At 40.9% G+C, this 25,996-nt stretch overlaps 1 protein-coding gene across 1 annotated transcript in view; it reads left to right on the plus strand.

Annotated features, from left to right (window-relative positions):
* The window catches only part of ARHGAP18 (Rho GTPase activating protein 18), a 45,126-nt gene extending 21,643 nt beyond the window's left edge, over positions 1 to 23,483 (plus strand). Inside the window, exons 7-15 of the mRNA XM_014942610.1 lie at positions 565 to 656; positions 3,045 to 3,122; positions 6,265 to 6,424; positions 9,129 to 9,211; positions 10,450 to 10,656; positions 11,649 to 11,795; positions 17,908 to 18,032; positions 19,497 to 19,558; positions 21,178 to 23,483. Coding sequence (XP_014798096.1) covers positions 565 to 656; positions 3,045 to 3,122; positions 6,265 to 6,424; positions 9,129 to 9,211; positions 10,450 to 10,656; positions 11,649 to 11,795; positions 17,908 to 18,032; positions 19,497 to 19,558; positions 21,178 to 21,269 — 1,046 coding nt within the window. The 3' untranslated portion in view covers positions 21,270 to 23,483. The remainder of the gene's footprint in view (positions 1 to 564; positions 657 to 3,044; positions 3,123 to 6,264; positions 6,425 to 9,128; positions 9,212 to 10,449; positions 10,657 to 11,648; positions 11,796 to 17,907; positions 18,033 to 19,496; positions 19,559 to 21,177) is intronic.
* Positions 23,484 to 25,996: the final 2,513 nt, after the last annotated feature.

The following is a 25,996-nucleotide window of genomic DNA, read 5'->3' on the forward strand; positions in this document are numbered from 1 at the left end:
CCTTGTCCAAGACCTTTGGCAAAATGGTGATCTTTGTATCCTTACCAGTGTTGTATAATGCAAAAGGTTTCAACAGGGGTTGGAAAAGCTCTTCTTTCAAAGCCCCAGTAGAAAGAAGCATTTGGAGTAACTCCAGGTGATAATTACATCTGTCTTATTTTAGTAGCCAGATTTCTGGAGATTTTACTCGTGCCATTTGCATCTTGATGATAATAACTTGCGATGAAGTTCTGCCTTGCAAGGTCATCGTCACACCTATTCTGCAAACGTAGATTTTATGCAGTTTGCTTTGCTGTGCTGCAGAATATGCAGAGGGCAATTTGAATTCTAAACAGAAAGACTCCTGATTTATGGTGGAAGGAAGCGATGAATGAATCCTTTTAGCCAGAATGCTTTGTGTAACAACTTGATTGACAAAGATGTTCAAACACTTTGGACACAAGGTCAATAGCTCTGAATGTATTGAATGAGCTTATCGCTTCCAAACTGTGGGTTTATGTCATTATCACACGTACTGGAACAGATGTGGATAATATCTCCCTTTTTCTTTGCTTTATTCTTCAGACTCTGGCTTGTTTGGTGTCCCACTGTCAGTTTTACTGGAACAGGATCAGAAGAAGGTGCCAGGAACCAAGATCCCACTGATTTTTCAGAAGGTAAATAGGCACGACCAAGTCTACTTGTTACATACCTGCAAATGACAAACAATAACATTTTGTCCTGGATTACTTTGCTCCCTGTGGCACAGTGTTCAGTATATTACTGTAATCCGTCAAAGTTATTGTAGTTTTTATGTGCAGCTTTAGTCTCTAATTGACTAAATGTGATACGTTGCTTTTTATCAGACATATTTTGAGTTAAAGGAATAAAGTTCAGTTTTTGTTACAACTGCTCTCCATGATTTAGGCAAGTTTGCTAATGAGCCTGTGAAAACTGACAGTCAGTGTAGGAACCTGCTGTGGAGCCAAATTCCATTTCAAAAAGCTGGTGTAACTCCCATTAAATTGAAAGAAGGGAGATGGAGATGAGATGTGAGGAAGAACTTCTTTGCTGTGAGGGTGGTGAGAGCCTGGCCCAGGTTGCCCAGAGAAGCTGTGGCTGCCCCATCCCTGGAGGGGTTCAAGGCCAGGCTGGATGGGGCTTGGAGCAACCTGGTCTGGTGGGAGGTGTCCCTGCCCAGGGCAGGGGGTTGGAACTGGATGATCTTTAAGGTCCCTTCCAACTCTAACCATTCCATGATTCTGTGATTATCAGTAAGGCTGCCCTTTATTTTTTCCAGGGGGTTTATGTAAAGTGCAAGAAAAAACATTTTTGTGCGTACTTGGTTATCACTAAAATGAAACAAACGAAGCTAATATGAAGCCTCCTTAATTAAAAAAAAAATCTTTTCATAAAAAATACACCTCCATTTCATTTCATTTCATTTCATGGCACTTATCAGTTACATAAATACAGTGACAGGTAAAGCCCCTTGAATTTCTGTAACTGGAGAAGACCTGTTGCATAATTTTTCTTACTGCCGGGCTGGCAGGGGAAGGTGTGTGACAGGGGCACTGCCCCACTTAAACAGTGGGAGAACTGTTTGTGCTAAAATGATGTCATCAGCTTCTTTTGAATGCTCTTCCATAGAATCATAGAATCATAGAATTAGTTCGTTAGGAGAATACCAGGATTTTCCAAAATGAAGCTTCCTTAAAGCCTAGAAGTGATTAGGTTTTCTCTGGTAAGGATGAGTATTTGCGAGAAAGTTAGTAGTTTATCTGTTTTAAGTACTTTTATAGAATTTCTACTAACTTATCTAAGCCATGCTTAGGATTGCAAACTGTTGTGTTCGTTAAGAGAATGCCAGGATTTTCCAAATTGAAGCTTCCTTAAAGCCTAGAAGTGATTAGGTTTTCTCTGGTAAGGATGAGTATTTGTGAGAAAGTTAGTAGTTTATCTCTAATGTTACCTTAATTGTTTTGATTTGCCCCGGAGACCTACTAGGTCCCATCCGTACTTGTGAGTAGTTCCAGGCATGCCTTTTAGAGAAAGGGAATTTATGATACGTGTTTTAAGTACTTTTATAGAATTTCTACTAATTTATCTAAGCCATGCTTAGGATTGCAAACTGTTGAGTTCGTTAGGAGAATACCAGGATTTTCCAAAATGAAGCTTCCTTAAAGCCTAGAAGTGATTAGGTTTTCTCTGGTAAGGATGAGTATTTGCGAGAAAGTTAGTAGTTTATCTCTAATGTTACCTTAATTGTGTTGATTTGGAGACACTTTAACAAGGGTAGTAATGGGGATTTAATTTTGAAGACAGCAATTTTGGAAAAAAACTGCTTCAGTCTCTGAAGGAAATTGGAAAAAAATACAGTTATCTTTTTTAATAAAATAGGCAAACTCTTCTTTAATAGTGTCCTTAAAACAGGTTAGGAGCCATGTTAAATTAGGTTTTTTTCCTACACCAAGTGTAATACATTTGTAAACTGTTTGTGTGTCTCCTGGTTGTGTACATGCATGCACAAATGCATGTATACATACAGACTTAAAGGCTCCAGAATATCACAGCTATTTACCAGTAATTTTTAATTGGCATCTTCATTCATGCAGTTTGCTTTGTGTTTGAGGTTTTCTCTGGTAAGGATGAGTATTTGCGAGAAAGTTAGTAGTTTATCTCTAATGTTACCTTAATTGTTTTGATTTGAAGACACTTTAACAAGGGTAGTAATGGGGATTTATTTTTGAAGACAGCAATTTTGGAAAAAAACTGCTTCAGTCTCTGCAGGAGATTGAAAAAACTATAGTTTTCTTTTTTAATAAAATAGGCAAACTCTTATTTAATAGTGTCCTTAAAACAGCTTAGGAGCCATGTTAAATTGGGTTTTTTTTCCTACACCAACTGTAATACATTTGTAAACTGTTTGTGTGTCTACTGGTTGTGTACATGGATACACAAATGCACGTATACATACAGACATAAAGGCTCCAGAATATCACAACTATTTACCAGTAATTTTTAATTGGCATCTTCATTCATGCGGTTTGCTTTGTGTTTGACAGCTGATTGCCCAGATAGAAGAGGCGACTCTGGAAACAGAAGGACTTCTCAGGATACCAGGAGTTGCAACAAGAGTAAAGGTAAATCATTGCACAGATCCTTCACATCCCCCAAAACCTACCTCAACTTCCTTATTTTATTTTGTTGTGGAAATATATTTTAATACCAGGTTGTTATGAAAATTTTCAAAACCAGAAAGCAAAGTCTCTGTACAAAGAAGTGTTAGCCAGGGAGCTGATGGTTTCATCCAGGGCAGTTTTGGGGAGAAGGCTGGAGTTTGAGTTTGAAGGAGAGTCAAGGCTGCGTTTCAAATTCAATTGTGCCAAAATCTCCTTAAGTCTTGGCATGAGCTTTCCAGCCTTTTGCTTTTCACCTGAACCAGCTTAATCATCTGAACAGTTCATGTGTAGCCTTTCTACCCCGGGAGGAAGGTTTTCTCTGGCATTATGAGCCTGTTTTAATAGCTGGATTTAACCCGCGTTACAGGGCAAGGTAGGCAGCGTGCGCTGGAGAACCTCTCACATTTATTTTTATAAACAGCTGTCCAGCTGCTCAGCTCAGGAGGCACAATCTTCTTAGATGTGTCTTTACACACCGACACTTCACGGAGCGAGTGCCAATTGCTCACAGGCTCTTTTTGCCAGTAATGCAGGAAAATAAGTGACACTGTGATGATTCACGCCAAGAGTCAATGTGTTAAAAAGATGGTCTGAACCAGCCTTAAATTCTGAACAGAAAGGACCGTTTAAGTGGATTCAGCTGCCTGAAGCCCTCTGCCAGCCTCTGTCATGGAGAACTCGCTCCAACAGCTGCTTCACTAGAAACAACTGAAAAAAGGGACTATCATGGAAATTGCCTTTGTTTATTTACCAGTAACTAAGATGATTTTTTTTTAATTCTTCTTACAATTTTCCTCCATTCTTTATTTTCCACTTTTCATCGGTTCTGCGTACAGGAATCATTTTGAAGTGATTGTTGTTTATCTGTTTATTCTTTGATTTTATCAGTTTAATACAATTTCCCAGGCGGGGGATCATTAATTATTTGACTGCCATTAATTTTTTACCTCTTTATTTGCAGGAGCTGCTTCTTTGAATGTAGCAATTGTTTTTTTAGCAAAGATGTTAAGTTCCTTTACTTATTCAAATGGAAACATTTACAGAAAACCAAAGAATTTAGCATAATACAGGACTGATGGCTTCTCTTAATTTTCTTAATCTTTTTTCTCCTACAGAAAAAGATAATATTTTCCTCGTTATGTAGTTCCTCTTTTTATAGAAAGACATGCATAATCACAAGAAAAATATTTTTCTATCTTATTCTGTAGATTTTAGACTTATTATTAAAAAATGCATTGCATATAACCAATAGTTAAATAAATTTGCTTTAAAATCTAAGCATTGGTGCATTAGGACACAGAATTGACACATCTGCTCTTGCCTCTCAGAATAATTCATTTTATCTGGATGTTTAATACTGCATTTGCCACAGTGATTTGGTAAGAATGTGGATGGAGGAGCTGATGAGACTCAGGGGAAGAATTTTCAACTTTAGAAAGAAAGTTTTCTTTTGCTGATGAGCAGGAAATCGTTACCCACATGACTTTAGACATAGGATCTTTGCACCTTTGAACTCCCTATTAATCAGTGGAGAGAGAAGATCTCTCTGGAGGACAGTTGAGAACATCGGACTTTTATATCAACCTGAGTGTCCACATTTTCTTTGGAAATAGATCCATTTTCCATTTGGGCAAAGTTAAATATTATGAGAACAGTATCTTAAAAATGTATCTAGTATCCTCTATCCAATGTGTCCTTCTTGTCCAGATAAATAAAGGCCATATTTTTCCATAGCACTTCCCCTCACTTCATCTCATGTAGTTTACCAAACAAGCCAGTGCCTCTGGACTTTTCTGTCTGGAAGAACTCAGGGAGGGACTTGTGAGAGGTGCCTTAGGGCCACTGGCCCTATATTGTGACCACTTCCCACTCTGCCAGGCTGGGAAATGAATGAAGTGGGTGTGAGGCTGGGACTGATGCTTAACAGGAGACTAAGAAGGACTCAGTCTTTGCAGCACGTTCCCAGAAAGCCAAACACATCCCAGGCTGCATCAAAAGAAGCGTCAAGGGAGGTGATTCTCCTCCTCTACTCTGCTCTCGTGAGACTCCACCTGGAGTGCTGTGTCCAGCTTTGGTGTCCTCAACATAAGAAGGACACAGACCTGTTGGAATAGGTCCAAAAGGAGGGCCATGAGGGCTGAAGCCCCTCTGCTGTGGGGGCAGGCTGAGAGTTTGGGGTTTTCAGCCTGGAGAAGAGAAGGCTTTGGGGAGATCTTAGAGCCCCTTCCAGTCCCTCAAGGGGCTCCAGGAGGAATGGGAGGGACTCTTGATCAGGGAGGGGAGCCACAGGACGAGGGGGAATGGTTTTAAACTGAAAGAGGGGAGATTCAGATTAGATACTAGAAAGAACTAGAAAGAGGGTGGTGAGAGCCTGGCCCATGTTGATGAGGGAGGGGAGTGATAGGACGAGGGGTAATGGTTTTAAACTGAAACAGAGGAGTTTTAGATGAGATATTAGGAAGAAATTCTAGAAAGAGGGTGGTGAGAGCCTGGCCCATGTTGCCCAGAGAAGCTGTGGCTGCCCCATCCCTGGAGGGGTTCAAGGCCAGGCTGGATGGGGCTTGGAGCAACCTGGTCTGGTGGGAGGTGTCCCTGCCCAGGGCAGGGGGTTGGAACTTGACGGGAGAACCAGCCTCATCTTAGTGTGTGTTTTGATAGGAAATTGTGTTTCAACGTGCATAATTGCCGTATTTCATTATGGAAATGGCCATGCATGCATTATGGCAACACCCTTTGGTAGCAGTTTGAGAATTGCTATCTCTATCAGCTCTGTCATAATATTCTGGGGTAGGGGAAGTCATACCCCTTATGCAAATGAGTAGAATATCTGGTTTTTGTAGGATATTCCATATGGCCCTGAGGCAGGTCCATGTGATTTCTTCCTTGGCTGCCTGCTGCCTATTACTATCTGCTTGTGGTGCTCCTGATCCCCAATTTATCTTTTTGTAGCAAAAGATCCGTGGCAGCTGGAGTTAAGTGATATTTCAGATGTCCCTTTCCCCCCTCACCCCTCTCAAAAGCATGGGGAGCCTTGCTGTATGTGTGATGTGTGACTTCCAGCAGCCGAGTCTTACGGGTGCTCTCCCCATCTCCTGCCTTTCAGAGTCTTTGCCAGGAACTGGAAGCAAAATTTTACGAAGGGACTTTCAACTGGGAAAACGTAAAGCAACACGACGCAGCAAGTCTTCTCAAGCTCTTCATCCGTGAGCTGCCTCAGCCCCTCCTCACTGTGGAATATCTCAAAGCTTTCCAGGACGTGCAGAGTGAGTAGTGTCCTTTCTGGAACTGGTCCTGCTGCAGAGAAGTGCAGTATTTTCCCTAATGCTATGTGAAACTGAAAAACAAATGGAATTAACACCAATATGACTTCTCCTGAGAAAAGACCGGGCATATTTTTTGCTAATGTACTTCATGTAACATCTATTTTAATAGTTTACCCATAAAATGAAAAGCACACTGCCACTTTCTGACGTTTCTGATAGTTGTTAGGAGGTATAGGTGGGTTATAAGGAAATTGTGTCTGATGGTATCAGTTTATAAACAATATTTGCTTTGAAAGAAAGCAACAGCAAAGATGTAGTTCTGCCGAAAGTCTAACAAATGGTAATATATACTGTTTAGGGTATTGTATCAATTTACAGCAGGAAAAGTTAGAGCAGAACAGTCAGAACTGCTGATCGTCCCTGATCCCTTGGGATCAGCAAGTTCCTGTGAAAACATCCTCCTTGCCAACTGGTCACCAAGACAGCAAACACACCAGCTGTAATTGAGAGAGGGTGGCTTGGTGATAATGAATCAGGAGGGAGAACTCACATACATTAACTCTTAGCCAACACAGGAGGGGAGGTTTCAGAAAAACACATTCCCCTTGTCTGCAGGCAGGGTGATGGCTCATTCCTCAGGGACACTCGCAGGGGATTCCCGTGGACAGGCAGACAAATGACTGTTTGGAGCACAAGTCTTGTGAGGAGCAGCTGAGGGAGCTGGGGGTGTTCAGCCTGGAGAAAAGGAGGCCGAGGGGAGACCTTCTGGCTCTCTCCAACTCCCTGAAAGGAGGGTGTAGCCAGGGGGGGTCGGTCTCTGCTCCCAAGGAACAGGCTATAGGGCAAGAGGAAATGGCCTCAAGTTGCCCAGGGGAGGGTTAGGATGGATATTAGGACAAGTTTCTTCACTGAAAGGGTTGTCAAACATTGGAAGAGCTGCCCAGGGCAGTGGTTGAGGCACCATCCCTGGAGGTATTTAAAAGCCAGGCAGACATGGTGCTGAGGGACACGGGTTAGTGGTGGGTTTTGTCAGAGTTAGGTTGATGATTGGACTCAATGATCTGAAAGGTCCCTTCCAACTCAGGCAATTCCATGATTCTATGATTCTTAAAAACTCTGAGCTGTGTCAGTCTCTGGGTTGTACCTGCCTTTCAAGGCCATTAGGTTGGTGGGAGGAGAGGGCTAGTGCTTAGACCTGCTCCATAGTGCTGGTGATTTTGTAGTACTGCCTTAAGCTGGCCAAAGTTCTGTCCAATGATGCTGGCAGCAAACAGCCCCACAAGGTTGTTCCGCTTCCCGGATGGCGACTGGAGCCAGGAGGGTTGCTGTTTGCTGCTCCTGAGCCGTCTGAAGGCTCAGTGTGGTTTTACTTACCCAGAAAACATTCAGGTGCCAGAATCCAAAGTGCTTTCTGGGCTGAGCCAAAGGATTTTTAATATGAGGGTGGTGAGACACTGGAACAGGTTGCCCAGAGAAGCTGTGGCTGCCCCATCCCTGGAGGTGTTCAAGGCCAGGCTGGATGGGGCCTTGAGCAACCTGGTCTGGTGGGAGGTGTCCCTGCCCAGGGCAGGGGGTTGGAACTGGATGATCTTTAAGGTTCCTTCCAACCCAAACCATTCTGTGATTCTATGATTTGATGCAGAACAGGCACAGCACTTCACAGCCTCCCGCTGTCGGAATTTTCTCCCCATCTTGTTGGCTACACACAGTAAGATTGGGTGTTAGAGAAACAGGGCCATCTTTGGGACAGCCATCAGTGTTTTTCCTGATACTGTGACTAAGTCGTGTGGTTAGAATTAAGTATTTGAACAACCTTATTTCAACAAATTTGTTAATTTGAGTAGCTCAAACAACTAAAATTCAAGTGTTATTTAGGTGAACAGAGAAAACCTTGATTTAATTAATGAATTTTTTTTTTTTTTGCAATTGTATTTTTGATTACTTTCCCAAGAAAAGGTTGATTCTCATTCATGGAATTACAGAGTCATCGAATTACCTAGGTTGGAAGTGACCTTTCAGATCTTCTGGTCCAACCATCTTCCTTTTTGAGCATTGTGACGTGGAACTAAATTTGAGCCTTACTTTTAATGCTATCTTTCTAGAGCAGGCAGATTATCACTACTTGCATGTTTGAAATGGCTGTATAATTTGTCACCTGGTTATTCAGATCTGTTAATTTTTATTACGGTTGGAAAGCACGCAGGGTTGTAGGGGTGTGTTAAGCTGCTCTTGGCTTTGTCCCCACTGGTTTGCCATTGCAGACCTGCCTTGGGTTTGCCTTGCAGACCCCACGTGGGATTTGTTCTGCCTGGGTGACCTGGGAGACCAGGCAACCTCTCAGGCAACCAGAGAAACTGGGAAAGCAGTTTTGAAAATACCCTTTTATATCTTGGGGCCGGGGCTCAAAAAGGGGAGGAACCGTTTGCTGACTATTCCTTCCTGAAACCTTGCAAAATAAAGAATCACAAGGCGTCTAGAAAACGTTGCCAGGAGGCTGCTGAGTCACACAGCAACCGAATCCTAAAAGAACATTTGGAAATGAGTATCCTTAAACAAGTATCTGCAGGTCCTTTGTTGGGCTGTGACAAAGAGCCACGTGTGGGCATTCAGCGTTTTGCAAGAGGTTTCCGCTTTGAAATCACGCTTTCTTGAAGAGAACAAATGACAATTTTAAAATACTGAGGTTCGTGTGCTTCACTGGCAGATCTTCCGACGAAGAAACAGCAACTGCAAGCCTTGAATCTTTTGGTTCTCCTTCTACCTGAGGCAAACAGAGACACTCTGAAGGTTAGAATTGCTAATACTTATGTCCTGCAGAAATACTGTGTCTGTTTCTGTGAATCCACTGTAACAAAAGCTGTTGTCTTTGAATAGTCTTTTTTTCAGCTCAAACTAGTGATTCCTCTTTTTTTTTTTTTTCATATTTCACAGAACTTCAGGGAAAAAACAACAACTTAGGACCCTAATTCCTCCCAAATGACTTTCAAGAATGTGACTTGAAATTTTTCCAGGAGATTGCAATAATAATCTCCCAGTGAGCGACCTTTTCTCTTACAAGTTTTGTTCCTTTTTTTTTTCTTGCAGCAGTCCAATTTTCCAATGCAAAAAAATCAACAGGGACGCAAAAAATCAACAGGGCTAGAATATTATGAATGAGAGTTTGCTTTTATGAAATGAGTTTAACTCTTCATTTCTATTCCCCACTTTTCTCTGCGCAGTTTGTTTCTGCTCTCAATAAATGCTAAATTTACACTCCCTATTGGTATTTGCAGCACGTTACATGGAGTCGTCCAATTTGGGCTTGTCCTTTTGTAGCAAAGCCATTCATCTTTTTCAGAATATGCTTACTGTTAAAATTGCTACAATCAAAAACGAATTTGTAGGATTTGTGTAGGATGCAGAACATCTTCTATTACAGGCAAAAGATACTATTAGGTCTTATTGTTTAAACATGACTTCTTTTTTTTTGTTTATTTACTGTGTGGAAGCAGTCAGGAGGGCTGCTGAGTTGAGTTAAAAACACCTGGAACTGAATTAATTGAAGATTTTTGGTTTCTAACAGGCTGCCTGTCATTCACAATGTGGTGGTTTACTCATTAATTGCTTCCCTTGCAGAACTAGCCACTCCGTGTTTCCATAACTGTGACAGCTGGCTCTATTGTGTTCACTCTCAATTTAAGAAAAGCCAACAATAATGTTTTCCACAGCATCTGTGGGTGCTACTTGTGCACCCACATAAAGAGGGTTTTGGAAAAAAATCTTACCGTGCAGGGCTTGGAAGTCACTTGGATGCTTTGGAAAATGTCCCCTGCAAAAATAACGAGAATAATTTGCTTCATGACTTAAAGGAAACAAAACTGGCATTACCCTCCTGTGAACAAACATATCCACGCTTCCTATTATTGATTGGTTTTGATGGGGTTTTATTAGGAATAAAGAGTTTTTTGCAAAAATATGTAATGTCATGTTTCACTCAGAGCTTTTTGACGTGCGGAGTGGAGCTGTAAGTTCTGCTGTTGTTTCAGGTACTGCTCGAGTTCCTCCAAAGGGTGATTGATCATCGAGAGAAGAACAAAATGACGTTGAAGAATGTTGCGATGGTGATGGCCCCAAACCTTTTCACGTTTCATGGGTTGGGCTCGAAGACCATTGAGCAAAGCGAGTTTGTTATGGCAGCTGGAACGGCGAACGTCATGCGCTTCATGATTCAGTACCAGAAACTCCTCTGGACGGTGAGTGGGTTCTTAAGGAGGGGGAAAAAAAAAGAGATCATAAATTTTGGCAAACAACAAAGGCAACAAAGATGGTGAGGGGTCTGGAGCACAAGTCTTATGAGGAGAGGCTGAGGGAGCTGAGGTTATTCAGCCTGGAGAAGAGGAGGCTGAGGGGAGACCTTCTTGCTCTCTCCAACTCCCTGAAAGGAGGGTGTAGATTTAGGTGAACAGACAAAACCTTGATTTAATTAATGATTTTTTTTTTTGCAATTGTATTTTTTTTCCCTTTCCTGGGAAAAGGTTGATTCTCATTCATGGAATTACAGAGTCATCGAATTACCTAGGTTGGAAGTGACCTTTCAGATCTCCTGGTCCAACCATATTCCTTTTTGAGCATTGTGACGTGGAACTAAATTTGAGCCTTACTTTTAATGCCAGTTAGGTTGATGGTTGGACAAGATGATCTTTAAGGTCCCTTCCAACCTAGAAGATTCTCCTTAGAGATACTAGTTAGAAACACAGTGTTTTAGTCCATTTCCCTTTTGGGCCAAACTTCATATTATATAAAATATATTTTGATAAAACATGAATTGTCTCAAGCAAAACTCTAAATTAGAGAGACTGGAGAAGTTTGGGCTTTGTTCTCCATCAGCCACTTGAAATCATTTTGACCTTTGCTGTGTGTGAGGAAAAGTTATTATCACCATCCTACAGACTTACGTGTTGAGTGAATTTTTTTGGCTGACTAAAGTAAAAACACTGCCTGATTCCACCTCTCCTCCCCTGAGAGCTTACTGAATGGGATATAACATCACAAATGGAGTCAGTTTTAAATTGTTTCACAGCTTTATATTATTTGAATCTTTAATTATTACCGAAAATAAATGCTATTTTCTGAGTCCTGCCTGACAATCTGTCAATTTACCTAGTTCTGATGAGTTAGTTACTTAAGGAAATGATGTAGATATTCATACTTACTATCTATATTCATCTTCTCTATATTCATCTAGATTCCTAAGTTTATTGTTAACCAAGTGAGAAAACAAAACACTGCAAGCCAGAAGAAGGAGAAAAAGGACAAAGCTATGAAGAAACTTCTGAAAAAGATGGCATATGACCGGGAAAAACATGAGAAACAGGAGAAGACCCCTAATGATGTAAGAAAACATTATTATAAGGAAATACCTTATATATTAGCGTATATATACCTTATATATACTAGACTATAATCTCTACTGAAAAAGTGGATATAGCAGAGGAAATATCTATGTTTATTTAACTGAGAATTTCAATAGATAGCAAGTCAATATGGGTTTCAAAGTTTATGGATTACTAGCATGAGACATTTAGAGAGTTGAGCTGTTTGTTTGTTTGTTTTCCCAGATTTTTCAAAATATTTCTATTCTGAAAAATGATATCCCGCAATTTTTTTTTCCAACTTGAGCATCTGAAACAACAGTACATTAGGTCTGTATCTGTAGAGGGGGTGAAGTGTTGTGTCAGCACTCAGAATACTGAACGCACGCTTAGATGCGTTGCTGCTCAGTGGAAGTCACAGAAGACCATGTGTTTACTTAAAAAATAAATACCTAGATTTCACTATTTGATATTTAATAGTGTTTGCAAACAAAGCCAGCATTTAATCCTTCTTCCTCGTACCGGAGTTCCCAAACCACTGAACTCTGTGCCTCAATGAATCTTAAACTATTCCCTGTAAAATGGAGCGTGCTTGAGCATACACAACCTGTCCACTCCAAGAAACCCCAAAAGCTGAAACAAATGTAAAAAACCTGATAAACTGCTTCATCTGCAGCTCTTGTCTGAGTGTCTACTCCCAATTTACCCCTGGGTGTATGATCTACAGTTCAGTATCTCTCCTTTAAGTAACTGAATTCTGCCAGAGCCATTGGTGCGGTCAAGAAATAGGTTTCAGGGCAACACTCTTCACACATTCTTTACAGTGGAAAAAAAAAAGAATCCCATGGCATTATAGTGTTAATTTTTCCTGTACTTTAGAAATATTTTAACTGAACTGTTCCAACTGACATGGAAACTACAAAAAACCTGATAAACTGCTTCTTCTGCAGCTCTTGTCCAAGTGTCTACTCCCAATTTACCCCTGGGTGTATGATCTACAGTTCAGTATCTCTCCTTTAGGTAACGGACTTCTGCCAGACCCATTGGTGCGGTCAAGAAATAGGTTTCAGGCCAACACTCTTCACACATTCTTTACAGTGGAAAAAAAAAAGAATCCCATGGCATTATAGTGTTAATTTTTCCTGTACTTTAGAAATATTTTAACTGAACTGTTCCAACTGACATGGAAACTTTTAAAAAAATATATCTCATGTACCTTGAAATTGCTTATTATTTACAATTTCAATCGTTAGTAATTACAATTTTTTGAAGCTCTGTCTGGTACCTTAATTATAATGCATTTGATTTACATGATTCCAAAGTTATTTTAAATAAGTAGATGGGTGACACCAAATCCGTGTATCCTGAGAAGTTAAGGAATACACCTCAGGGTTAGGTGGTACGAAAATACCACCTCCTGGGCTGAAGTCCCGTTGAAGATTCCGGTGAATTAGAGCCATCTTGTGGTACCTGCTAAAAATGCATTAATCTGAACGGTCTGGTTTTTCTTATCAAACACGTGTGTGGCAAACTCTTACAAAAAAAGGGGTGTCACATTCTAATAAAGGTATTTTTTAAGCTATTAAGCCAAAAGATAGAATATGGCAAATGAATATGCCGTAGTATCCTTCAAGTCTACCTGGTTTGATCTTGAGAGTATACCTTCTTTTATTATTTTTTTTTTGAATGTGCAAATAACTGGATCCTTTAGAGAACTGCTTCCAGTTTCTGCTGGAAACTTATATTTCAGTGCTCCTGCCTCATTTTGTATGCAGTATTTGATGCATCTCTTAATGTCCAAAATTAATGAATTCCCCAGGCATCACTTTGCCTTACTTCGTTATCTATCGACATGAAGGAATCTGTACCCAGAATGAGGACCTACATACAATTTAAAAATAAAGCTAATTTAACACTGACTTTTTTTTATGCTGTCTAATACAAAAAGAATTCTTTAAATATAAGTCCATTAAGTTCTAAGATGACACTTAATGCTGCCATCCCCTGTTCAGCAGAGAAATAACAGCAAATACACTGAAACGGGCAAAAGCTGTCGCAGCTTCAGGTATTGGATTTTTTTTTTTTTTGTCTGGTTTTTCTTATCAAACACGTGTGTGGCAAACTCTTACAAAAAAGGGGTGTCACATTCTAATAAAGGCACTTTTTAAGCTATTAAGCCAAAAGATCGAATATGGCAATTGAGTATGCCGTAGTGTCCTTCAAGTCTACCTGGTTTGATCTTGAAAGTGTGCCTTCTTTTATTATTTTTTTTTTGAATGTGCAAATAACTGGATCCTTTAGAGAACTGCTTCCAGTTTCTGCTGGAAACTTATATTTCAGTGCTCCTGCCTCATTTTGTATGCAGTATTTGATGCATCTCTTAATGTCCAAAATTAATGAATTCCCCAGGCATCACTTTGCCTTACTTCGTTATCTATCGACATGAAGGAATCTGTACCCAGAATGAGGACCTACATACAATTTAAAAATAAAGCTAATTTAACACTGACTTTTTTTTATGCTGTCTAATACAAAAAGAATTCTTTAAATATAAGTCCATTAAGTTCTAAGATGACACTTAATGCTGCCATCCCCTGTTCAGCAGAGAAATAACAGCAAATACACTGAAACGGGCAAAAGCTGTCGCAGCTTCAGGTATTGGATTTTTTTTTTTTTTGTAATTCAGTGCTGTTGGTCTTTTAGAGTAAAACATGCTTTTTTAATCCACTGGGGAGCTAGGGCTGAAGCCTCATGTAATGCATTCTTACTCAAATGTAAATGTAAAGTTACTATTTAAGAATTTTCTTTAAGCCCTAGAATTCTGTGGGGATTTCCTTCAAATTTAAACAGTACAACTTCTCACAAATCCTTTATGCTTATTTGAAGCATTCAGGTGCTTGAGAACATAATGCTCTTCAAATCATATTCCCAAATTAATAAGACTTCATTGTGAATAACAATTTTCCAGGTAAAAAAATGTCTCATTCTTTCAGGAAAATGTGTGGTGGTTTTTTCCCCCCAAATTTCAATTTATACTGCCTTAATTTGAAATTTGGATAAAATTTCATTTTCTCTCTGTTGAGGCCTGTCTATTGGTCTCATTTTCCCTTTTAAGACAGAGGTTAAGTAGCATTTACTGCAAACGTCGGGCAAGGTCTCTGTGCAATGCTGAGAGTGGTTAACATTAGAGGGCTCGTGAGGGTTAATTGAAGGTGGTTAATATTAGAGCGCTCGTGAGGGTTAATTGGTTTTCGGAATACCTATGCATACCTGTGGCCCCAAGGCCATATGTATTGGGGATTAAGTCTTTGTGTTGCTGTTGGGGTCCCTCCAGCCAGGGAAAGAAAGATCTACTACAGGTTGGAAGAACCACGTCTTGGGCTTCATCCCCAGCAACGTGGCCAGCAGGGCCAGGGGGGGGTTCTGCCCCTCTGCTCCCCTCTGGGGAGACACCCCCTTGAGCTCTGTGTCCAGCTCTGGAGTCCTCAGCACAGGAAGAACATGGACCTGTTGGAATGGGTCCAGAGGAGGCCATGAAGATGCTCCAAGGGCTGGAGCCCCTCTGCTGTGAGGACAGGCTGAGAGAGTTGGGGGGTTCAGCCTGGAGAAGGCTCCAAGGAGACCGTAGAGCCCCTTTCAGTCCCTCAAGGAGCTACAGGAGAGATGGGGAGGGACTCTTGATCAGGAAATGGAGCCATAGGACAAAGAGTAACAGTTTTAAACGGAAAAAGGGAGATTTAGATGAGATCTCAGGAAGAAATTCTTTGCTGTGAGGGTGGTGAGAGCCTGGCCCAGGTTGCCAGAGAAGCTGTGGCTGCCCCATCCCTGGAGGGGGTCAAGGCCAGGCTGGATGGGGCTTGGAGCAACCTGGTCTGGTGGGAGGTGTCCCTGCCCAGGGCAGGGGGTTGGAACTGGATGATCTTCAAGGTCCCTTCCAACCCAAACCATTCTAGGATTCTATGTTGTCACATGGAGCCCTAACGTGGATGATTTGAACTGTGCTCTGCAGAGGACAGGTCCTTCTGTGACTCTGCTCCTACACCTTTTATGGCCACATTTTCTGTCCCACCAACTGGCACGCTGAATGGGTGGGGGACACTCAATGTCCATCACCTCCATAGCTGGGCACCATGAACACGTGCAGCTGAGTGTGACTTCTGCTGTAAACGCAGGTGGTGAACGTGGCAAAATGCATTCATTAGCGGAGCTAATAATGATTCTGTCTGAATAAACAAAGTAATTATTCTGTTTGCTCTGTGACCGCAATGTTACAGCTCTGTGGACATTTCTTGGTCTTTCTCTCATCTACTCAAATCATGAAGCTTTTTAAATCATTTGTTGTATTCCTGCTGTAGAGAGTAAAAAAGCAAACTGTTATCCAGGTGAAGGCTGGAAAAATTCCATTAACATCAACGGACAAAATGATGCAGAATTGTATACAAAAATGAAAACCAATTTAAATTTATGGTGCTACATTTGATGGAAGACCAGTTAGGGACATCTGTAACTAACCGTGTCATCTTTAAAAGTTTCCTTTCCTTTTGCCAGGATCCCAACAGTTTGAAAAAAAGGACAGTAAAGATTTTTCAGCAGGAGTTAACTTCCTACGCGTTAGGGACATCTGTAAATAACCATGTCATCTTTAAGTTTCCTTTCATTTTGCCAGGATCCCAACAGTTTGAAAAGACACCAAAGATTTTTCAGCAGGAGTTAACTTCCTACAGAGGGCTGCAGCCATCGTTTCCGTAGGCGGAGGAATTAAAAGAACAAATTTGATGAATTTAGGGGTAAATGTAGGGAGTTGCTCTTTGAGACCCACTGCAGCCTTACTAAGCTTTGATTCCACCATTACAACAGAGCAAATTTTCAATTCGGTGATTTTTAATGCTTTAGACAGTAGATATTATGCGTAGTATTTGTAAATCAATAAGTAATAAGACTGGATATAGAAGGGTAGCTTGGTTAAAATGACTTCCTGTAGCTCATCACTTCTATAGGAATGAGCCTTTAGCTTTCTCGGGAAGCTGTGCTTCTGATTCTGCTCACATTTATCCCTGTTCTGTATTCGTTTAGCTCCCATGGGTTGGGAGAAGCTATTCTAGGTTCCCAGGTGCCCAGATTTGTTCATTGATTATGGAAGGAGAAATGTTCAGCTTTTCAATCGCAGCAAATACGGGGGGCCCCCAAGAAGAGAATGAACTGTCATAATCAACCTTGACTACTGCGACTCTCCTATTTCTTTTCTTATCAAAATGGGTACATTTGGGTAAATGGTAATGTGAGATGAAGAGAAAAATTACCTCAAGATTTCCGGGAACAGGAATTAGGACCTTATTCACAAATAAATTATGCCTTTTGTAACTTCAGGTGTCAGGTACTGCACGTTGAACAGAAAAACTGTCCTAAGGAGCCCTCCTTTTCTGTAACTAATATGATTGATATTCATCATCAAGGATTTTGGCGTTGAAATAAAATACAGATCCATTATGTAGTCAGACCTGCAGGTTAACTACCTGGATGTATTCCGGAGAATGAAAAATAGGGAGAAAAAGCTGTAGTGGTGAATATCAGTTATAGAAGGAAATGATATTTGAAAAGAGGAATCACTTAAAGTAGACTCGCCCATGAATACTATGTGATTTCTTCTTTTTTTGGCATGAAATTCAGCTTAGATGAAACTGGAAAGGTTGCTTCTGGAAGTCTTTGAGGGGATGCTAGGGGGTTGCCTGGCTTTCAGCAGCGAGTCTTTTCCACGACCATCTCATGCTTCTTGTTAAACCAAAGTGTGCTTTTATTATAGCAGTAATTGCTGTTGTTTTTCTTAAACATCTTTGAAAAATAATTAAGCGCTACCGTTCCTCTGTCCTAAAGTTCTCCCTGCTGTTAAAAAAAGAGGATAATTAAGCGCTACTGTTCTTCTGTTCTAAAGTTCTCCCTGCTGTTAAAAAAAGAGGCGAATTCTGTAATTTACAGGATTACCGTGTAGTTATCGTATTTCTGCAGCGAAGTGTAGCAGAGAGGAGTTCAGTACCCAGCACTGCACTACGGTACTTACTCCAGACTGTGTGCTCAGAAACTCATCAAAGGCGGCTGCCACCAGCTTTTATCCCCCCAACTGCTGTTCCTTTGCAGGCTGATGTTCCTCAGGGAGTGATACGGGTGCAGGCGCCGCATCTTTCCAAAGTTTCCATGGCAATACAGCTGACGGAAGAACTGAAAGCTGGTGATATAGTAGCCAGGTTTCTCAGCCAGAAAAGGTACAAACACATTTTGGGTTCGTGGCCGTTTTGGGAGAAGGGGCTTTTCATGTATTATATTCACATATATTATTATTCACATATTATATCAAGATATTGGTCGGGCATTGGAACAGGCTGCCCAGGGAGGGGGTTGAGTCACCATCCCTGGCTGTGTTTAAGAACTATTTTGATGTGGTGTTGGGGGATATGGTGTAGGGGAGAACTTTAGAGTAGGGCTGATGGTTGGACTTGATGATCCCGAGGGTCTCTTCCAGCCTAGATGATTCTGTGATTCTGAGAAAGAAGTTTTAAAGTACTTTTAAGTCCAGGTGAGTTCCTGAACTTTCGGGCTGAATTTAGCCCATTGCCCACTGGAATACGTGCTCCTAATAAAGGAGTTTTTAAAGGACCCCATTAAAGGTCAGGAAGCCTCCAGGAATGCATGAATGCTGTTAATAACAAAATTAACTCCTATTTAATCTAATGGGTGATGAATACTTTGGTTTTCCGGGGAGAAGACAGAATGGAACTCCCAAGAAAATAAGTCTAGGAAAAAAGGGAGTGAGGAAAAGAGAAAGAAAATATTTTGTAAAAAAAAAAAAAAACCCAAACATTTATATGTAGCAACAGTATATAGATATTGTGATATAAATATGTGCAAATATCTTGCATGTGCAGTGATTTTAAAGAAAAGCTATATTTGAGTCACGGAAATCCATTTAGAAGGGGAGAAGCTTTAATCAAGCTTTTACATTATTTTTTATATATGTGAGCAAAGTAAGAAATGAGAATAGACTTAGCAAAAAAAAAAATCCCCATATTTAACACACAACTGCATCATCTGTAACTGTTCATGCTAAAGCAATACTGTGGTGTGCTGCTTGAGACTAAGAAGCTGCTTTTTCCTAAATGCTGTTTTTAGAGGTTTAGGCTTTTGACAGAAAGTTATTTTCTGGCTGTGCTTTAGCATATATTATTATAATTAAGCAGTGAGAATAATAGAATCCCTTTGTAAAATGGGGACTTTATTCTTCCACTGTCTTTTTGTTTTTTTACTTCTTTTAGTTGCAGCAAAATCAAAACCAGCGAGAATGTGGTTTCTCCCACCCAACCATAAGGCTTTTTCAGAAATATGAAGTGTGTGAGGGGAATACTTATTTTTGCAGCAGCAGTGAAAGAAAAATCAGAGGGTAAATATCAGGCTACTCGCTAATAGCAATGGGATTCTTTTCTAAACCCCACAATTTCTTCACATCTATCTTATTTTCCCTTTTCTATAGTGTATTGTGCACTTGCAGGGCTGTTAATTTGCACTAGCATGCAGGGGTGTTCTTGTTCACTTACTGTGTCAGTAAAGAGTATAAACGAAGGGTTTATGACAGGTACACTGCTGACCTTAATTAGTGTAATTTCTCCCAGGCACATCTAAGTGGCCCGTGTACAAGCTTTTAATTGCTGTTCATTGTGTTTTGTTGTTGACAGCGGAAATGTCCAAGCACTGAAGAAAGAAGAGGTTTTTCTTTATGAAATAGGAGGAAATATTGGTAAGAATGGCTTCTGAAGAGTGTCTTTTGCTAGAAGAGGATTCCGTGGCACCTTGTCCATGGGCTGCACTTTGGTTGCTCCCTTTTATTCATATCCCTGGTTCTCCCTGACGCGAAGGCAGAGAGTTAACCCTAGGGAGAAGGAAGCAGAGGTGTTGGTGTGATCATCACATCAGTAGTATCTTATTATCTCTCCCAGAGGAAGAGAGCAGCTCTAGCAGCTGTTCCTGATGCGTATACGCGGTGAAGCAGCACAGAAAGGGTGGATAGGAAGGTGCTTGAAGTTCATCCTGTTCATCTCTTTGTACTGAGGCATAATAAGTGGATTTAAAGTCCTTCAATCTCTGCATCCGAGCGTTGCTTTCAGGTTCCTTTGGGGTAAAAAACCCTCAACCAGAAAGATGATGTAGTGCTAAAATTCTTCAATGGTTAGTCTTCTCTGCTCCGTGTCTTCCGGACCCCCTTGATTAAAGCAAATAGCAGGTCAGCAAGGTTAACCCCAAAGGATAATTTTGAACGCAGTTCTGAAATTTCCTTTGATGAATGCAGAAGTATTTTTGCGTTGGAAATCAGTTTCTAATCACAGTATTTTTCGTATGCTTGGGGAAAAAAAAAAAAAAGAGAACTAGAAAACAATATTGGACTGAACTTACATTTACTTTTTTCTTTTTAACTGTGACTTGTTAAACTTTATTTGGAGTTTTAAAATTCCCTGAATACCCCATACTTCTGTGCTCTGCAAGTTTAAATCCTGGATTTAAATTGCTACTTCGAATATTTTCCCTTTTTACCTAATTGCTCTTTTAAATCAATATTTTTTATGTGTGTCTAAACCAAAAGACTTAAAGTAAATTAAAAATAACACTTTCCTATGTTCCCTACAAGAGACATCTTTTAGTGTTTTTACTAAGTCTATTGGCAATAAAGAAGTTCCTAAGATAACTGGATGCCTGATAAATGTATTCTATCTTCTCTTGCGTATGTCCCTTTTAGTGGAAGGGACACCTCCCACCAGACCAGGTTGCTCCAAGCCCCATCCAGCCTGGCCTTGAACCCCTCCAGGGATGGGGCAGCCACAGCTTCTCTGGGCAACCTGGGCCAGGCTCTCACTACCCTCACAGCAAAGAAGTTCTTCCTAAAATCTAATCTAAATCTTCAGGAGCACATGTGCTGGGAACATCTGCCTGGCACAGGAGCCATCTACCCCAACCACTTGCAGGGTGGAGGAGGAGAAGGGTTGTGATGTTGAGCTGCAAATGCACGAGATAATGCTTTGCCTGTGGGGGAGTGGGAAGAGCGTGCAGATCCTGATGGATCAGCAGATGGTATTTTCATCAGAGCTACTAGACATAAATTAAGTGATTGCAAGGCATGTTTCCCTCCTGGGACAGTAACCCTACAAGTGCTGTGCAGAGCTGCTGACCAAGAGGAGCAGGACAGGGAGGGACACCTTCTTAGCAAGGACATACCTTGCTTCAACTTCCCATGTGAGAAGGAGAAGATAATCTGAAGTTTTAATGGACTTCTATGCCAATTGGAACGTAGTGCTTGGATTTAACCACCCAAATTGAATAAAACAATGACAGGAATGTTGAAAATCATATCTCTTCTGTTCCTAGGTGAACGCTGCCTTGATGGTGACACCTACATGAAGGACCTGTACCAGCTCAACCCCAACGCTGAGTGGGTTATCAAACCGAAGCAGAGCTAAGCTCAAAACTCGTGGCGAAATAACAACCTGTGGACTTATTTTGTAAGGTTGAACGTTTCAAAAGGATGGAGTGTCCTTTCAACATTCAGCTGCATTATATATATTAATAGAACCGTATCCAGTTATAAAGAAGTGGTGGAAACCCAACAGTGATAATCAGTAAATTTTCGGTTTTACTCGCAGCAACATTTTGGAGACAGCACAGTTTTCCCACTCGTATTTGAAATGAGAAAAAGTACCTTAAATATTTTAATGGCACTAATCTACCTCCCATCTGGTAGGGCTCGTTTCAGAAGAATTTATTTTTCAAACAGATGTTTAACCTCTTTCTGTTAGAGATCTACAGTCTGTTTGTGTGGAATTGTGTGTTCGTACGGGACTTCACAGTGCTAGTCTGCTGGAGAGCCCAATCCTGATCAGCACTTCTGAATGGTACAGTATTAAAAATACTTAACCACAGTCATGAATTTCCCAGGAAAAAAACTGCAATGCAGTATGTTTTGTCGTCAGAAATCCTAATTTTTTTCACTTTCTAGGTAAAGTTTGATGACAACTATTTTGAAACAACTGTGAAAATGCTTTCTATGCAGCTTTTTTGCTAGGTCTTTTAAATATTTTTTATTCTTATTCCAGTAGATTGTATTCTTGATTTTATTTAAAAAAAAAAAAAAAAGAAGAAAAAAGAAAGGACCATGTGACAAGGTGAGTCATTTTTGAAGCTCACCACTCTTGGCAGTGTCCTTTTGGTAATATTGTCATGCAGGGGGAAGACTTTTAGTTTTTTCAGCAATGACTCGCAGTCATGTTAAATACACTGGGTTCAGGTTTTTTGGACTTCTGATAGATGATGTTTTGTCAGCTGCCAAAACCTGCCAATTACTAGCACAATAAAAATGTTCAGGAAGAATAAAATGACTGTGGAGGGAAAACGTAGTCTAAATTTCATAGGGAGCAAACCACCAAGCCTTTCACTCAAGAGGGGTGTAAGGCTCTACTGTGGGGTTCACATGGGCTTTTTGGGTATTGTGTGCCACCAGCTCTATGTGTGGTCTGTCCTGGACGAGGCTTGGAGTCAAGTTCTGATTTCCCTTGTGCTGATAGATGCTGTCTAAACCACTTCAAAAATTAATAGTGCAATTCACTGATGGTGAATTATAGATGGACGTGGCTCGTGGCAGCACGAAGAGCTGTGGACTCTGTAGCTCCAGAGCCCCAGTCCCACCCCAACGCTTGGGGCTCACAAACTCGGGTACCATATTTACAAAATTTCTTTGTAAACCAGCTCAGCCGTGCCCAAGTGCTCCCACCTGCACCCTGCCTGCAGCAACTACTGTGAAATTACATCCTCGCAACGACACATTCTCTTTCAATGCATACACAAAATTAAATTGACCTTATAGGGAATATTCTACGTACAATCAAGGTCTGAATTAATTATTTTTTTTTTTTACTTGATCAAAGCCGATTGAAGGAATAAAGGGCCTTTCTGCAGAGCTTTGGATACAGGCCCTGACTGTGGGTTTTTTTCCCAAAGTAACCACTGTGACTCTCCATTTCCTAGATAAGCAATGGAACAGAACTCTGAAAGGTCATAGAAAAATTACACATCTACAGATTACTTATCCACAGCATACGAACAATTTTGGGGGGGGGGGGGCGTGTCTATTTTTTGTTTTTTAGAGTGGAAGGCTGTGTTGGAATGGAAAGGAAGCACTGAAGGATGCTTAAAAGCAGGAGAAATAATGTAGGAAATTGTTGCAATGTGACTGTACAGCCCTTGATGCTCCGTGGGTCGGGTGCTGTGGGCAAACCCGGGGAGACAAATCACTTCTCTCCAGAGAACAAACCACATTTTCTCTTCTTTAAATAGAAGGAGTAGAGTAGAAAACCAGTACAACGCTTAGGTAAATATTTATGAATCTAATGTAATAAATGTAAGGGGTTTTTTGGGTTTTTTTTGTCATGTAATACAAAAACGATGTGTGTTTTCATAATGCGTTATAGTTCTGTAAAAGATTTCCTTGTTACTGGAACTCTAGATGTTATTTTAATCAGGAGCAAAGTGCAGATGATAGGAACAGCTGTACAGTTTCAGTGTAAAATTACAATTGCCCCATGGCTATGATCTCTTAAATAACTTTGTTTCTGGTTTAGTGCCATTATCTTTTTTAATTTAAAAAGCTCTTTTATAATTAAATGTTGGTTTTTTTCTGACTTGTTTGCTCACTTGAATTATTATATTTGTACATAAAGCAGATACAGGTAAAACAAGTATACAAATATACAGTTAGCAATAAGGGGTGGTTACTTTTTTTTTAATTTCACACTTTATATCTTTTCAGGTAGTTTGTAGTTTTGTGTATGGAAAGAGACGTTGAAAAATTCCATGGTGAGCTAGAAAGAGTCTTGCAACCTGAATTCCTGCTGGAAAAGGGAAGTTTAACAGTTTGCCACAGGCACAGCGCACCGTAGGTGATGGGTACATGCGAGGGAACAGCAACCCCCTCAGCATTTATTGAAAATACTGGCTCTTAATTCCTCGTAATTAAAGAATTAAATTAGGTCACAAGGGGGAAATCCAAAAAGCATTCAGGTAAGCTGATAAAAACCTTTTTGAATTGAGAAGACAGTGCTGGCCGGGTCCCTTATTGGGGCTGGTTTGGCAGCTGATGGTCATTGGGCTGACGACTCTGGAAGCACATCCAGGGGTGGTTTTTAACCCAGCTGAAGTTAATTATGTCAGGCTGGGGCAGGGGAAGGAAGGGGTGGGGAAAGCAGGCAGAGTCCCCTCATACTGCAGCCTGGGTGTCATGGAGCAGGTAAGGACACTTTTGTGCTCAAAAATCATTCCTCTCATGTATATTTGAGGTGGGAGGGGACAAGAGGGTCTGCAATGCTTTTCCAGCCTGTTATTTCTTGGCAAAAGATTTGCTAAATGAATGATTTCTGCTCAGTCACACCTAAATATAAATGAGCATTAGGCTTCTGCTGTGCTTCTGTTTTTAAGAGGTTGTGGCCATTCAAAGAGAGTAAAGTGTATACGCACTAATTTTACAGCAATATTTATGATAGTGTTTTTTTTTTATTTAGAGCAGTGTTTTTATAAGATCTTCAAGCTGCTGGTTGTGTTTGCACACAGGCCAGGTTTGAGGCAGGTCAGGACTTATGGTCCCCGTTTTACAGGTGGAAAGAGTGTTCACAAATGACTTGCCTGGGGGTGGAAGGGGTGGAATCAATTGGATTTGTAGAAACTGAAAATAATCCTCCAAAAATGGTTTTAAAAATCTGCTGTGGTGCCAGTAACAGAAGTAGAGCAGTCACAATCTGACTTTGGAGGGCTGTTGTAATAAATAAAAAATTGTTTTAAAAATCTGCTGTGGTGCCCGTAACAGAAGTACAGCAGTCACAAATCTGACTTTGGAGGGCTGTTGTAATAAATGCAGTACTAAAATTATTACTGTTGTAATAAATGCAGTACTGTGGGGTTTAGCCTGGTTTCCACAGGAGAGGTGTCTGGGGTAATCTCCCTGCAGGTGTGTCTCCTCCCCTCCTTATTTTTGAATCTGTTGGCAGACTGCAGTCATTTTTGGCAATTGGAGTGAGGGGAGGGAATTCCTCCAAAATAATTAAGTTTCTATGAGTTTCATAAACCAAGGCAAACAGAAAGGGGACAGAGTACTGTGATCGAAGGGGAGATGACAAGATAAACTCAACCTTTATTTAGAATGGAGGTGGTGGTGGTGGTTCAAGATCCCTGCAGATATTTCCACTTCTTTCTTAGTCCTTTTTAGGATAATTGAAAGGATCCTTCATTCTTGCTGTGGCACTGTGTAAGTGATGCTCACTCACATTGAGAGCCAAAGTCAGTATTTACCTGCCAGATGAGCTTTGCCCTCCATGTTACCGTGGCATCTCTGTAATGCATTACTCTTGAAAATGCTTGGATTTTGGTTTAATTGGCTCAGTTCCTCTCAACAGTCTGATCACACAGGTCTGTGTCACCAGACCAGGTCCTGCAGCTCAGTCTCTGCTTCTTTCCCATGGGATTTATTTCTTTCTCCTGTGGCTGCTGTGGGATGGAGTGGTGGTTGGTGGCTGTGCCGTGTCACACCACGACACAACCACTTCTGTGTCCCTGTCTGTTTTTATGCCATCTGTCCTGTCAGCTGCACTGACTAAATTCTTGCATTTAATTTAAATATTTTTCTCACACGTGTGGCTGGTCCCATAGCATGTAACTCGTTTACCTGAGATGGTGCATCAGGGAGGTCCAACTTTAGTGTCTAGTTGTCTGGACACAATAAAACTGTGAAGATGGAAAGCTTTGCATAGCAGAAAATCATAGAATGGTTTGGGTTGGAAGGGACCTTAAAGACCATCCAGTTCCAACCCCCTGCCCTGGGCAGGGACACCTCCCACCAGACCAGGTTGCTCCAAGCCCCATCCAGCCTGGCCTTGAACCCCTCCAGGGATGGGGCAGCCACAGCTTCTCTGGGTAACAGAAATCCCCAGGCTGTGTGAGTGACTCGAGTATCCCTTGTGTGTCATCGACGTGCAGATGTAGGACTCACTCCAGATGGCCCAGAATAAACGAGGGAAGATGTAATTGCTTGGAAAGGTTTGAGCGTCTGACGGAGGTTCCAAACCCTGGGCTGTGTTGCATTAAGAACTGGAAAACTAGTTTCTTGCTTATTCACTTTTTCCCTTAATCTGAGAAGAGCTGTTTG

Source organism: Calidris pugnax, unplaced genomic scaffold, assembly GCF_001431845.1.
Source record: "Calidris pugnax isolate Ruff unplaced genomic scaffold, ASM143184v1 scaffold86, whole genome shotgun sequence".
Classification (NCBI taxonomy): Eukaryota; Metazoa; Chordata; class Aves; order Charadriiformes; family Scolopacidae; genus Calidris; species Calidris pugnax.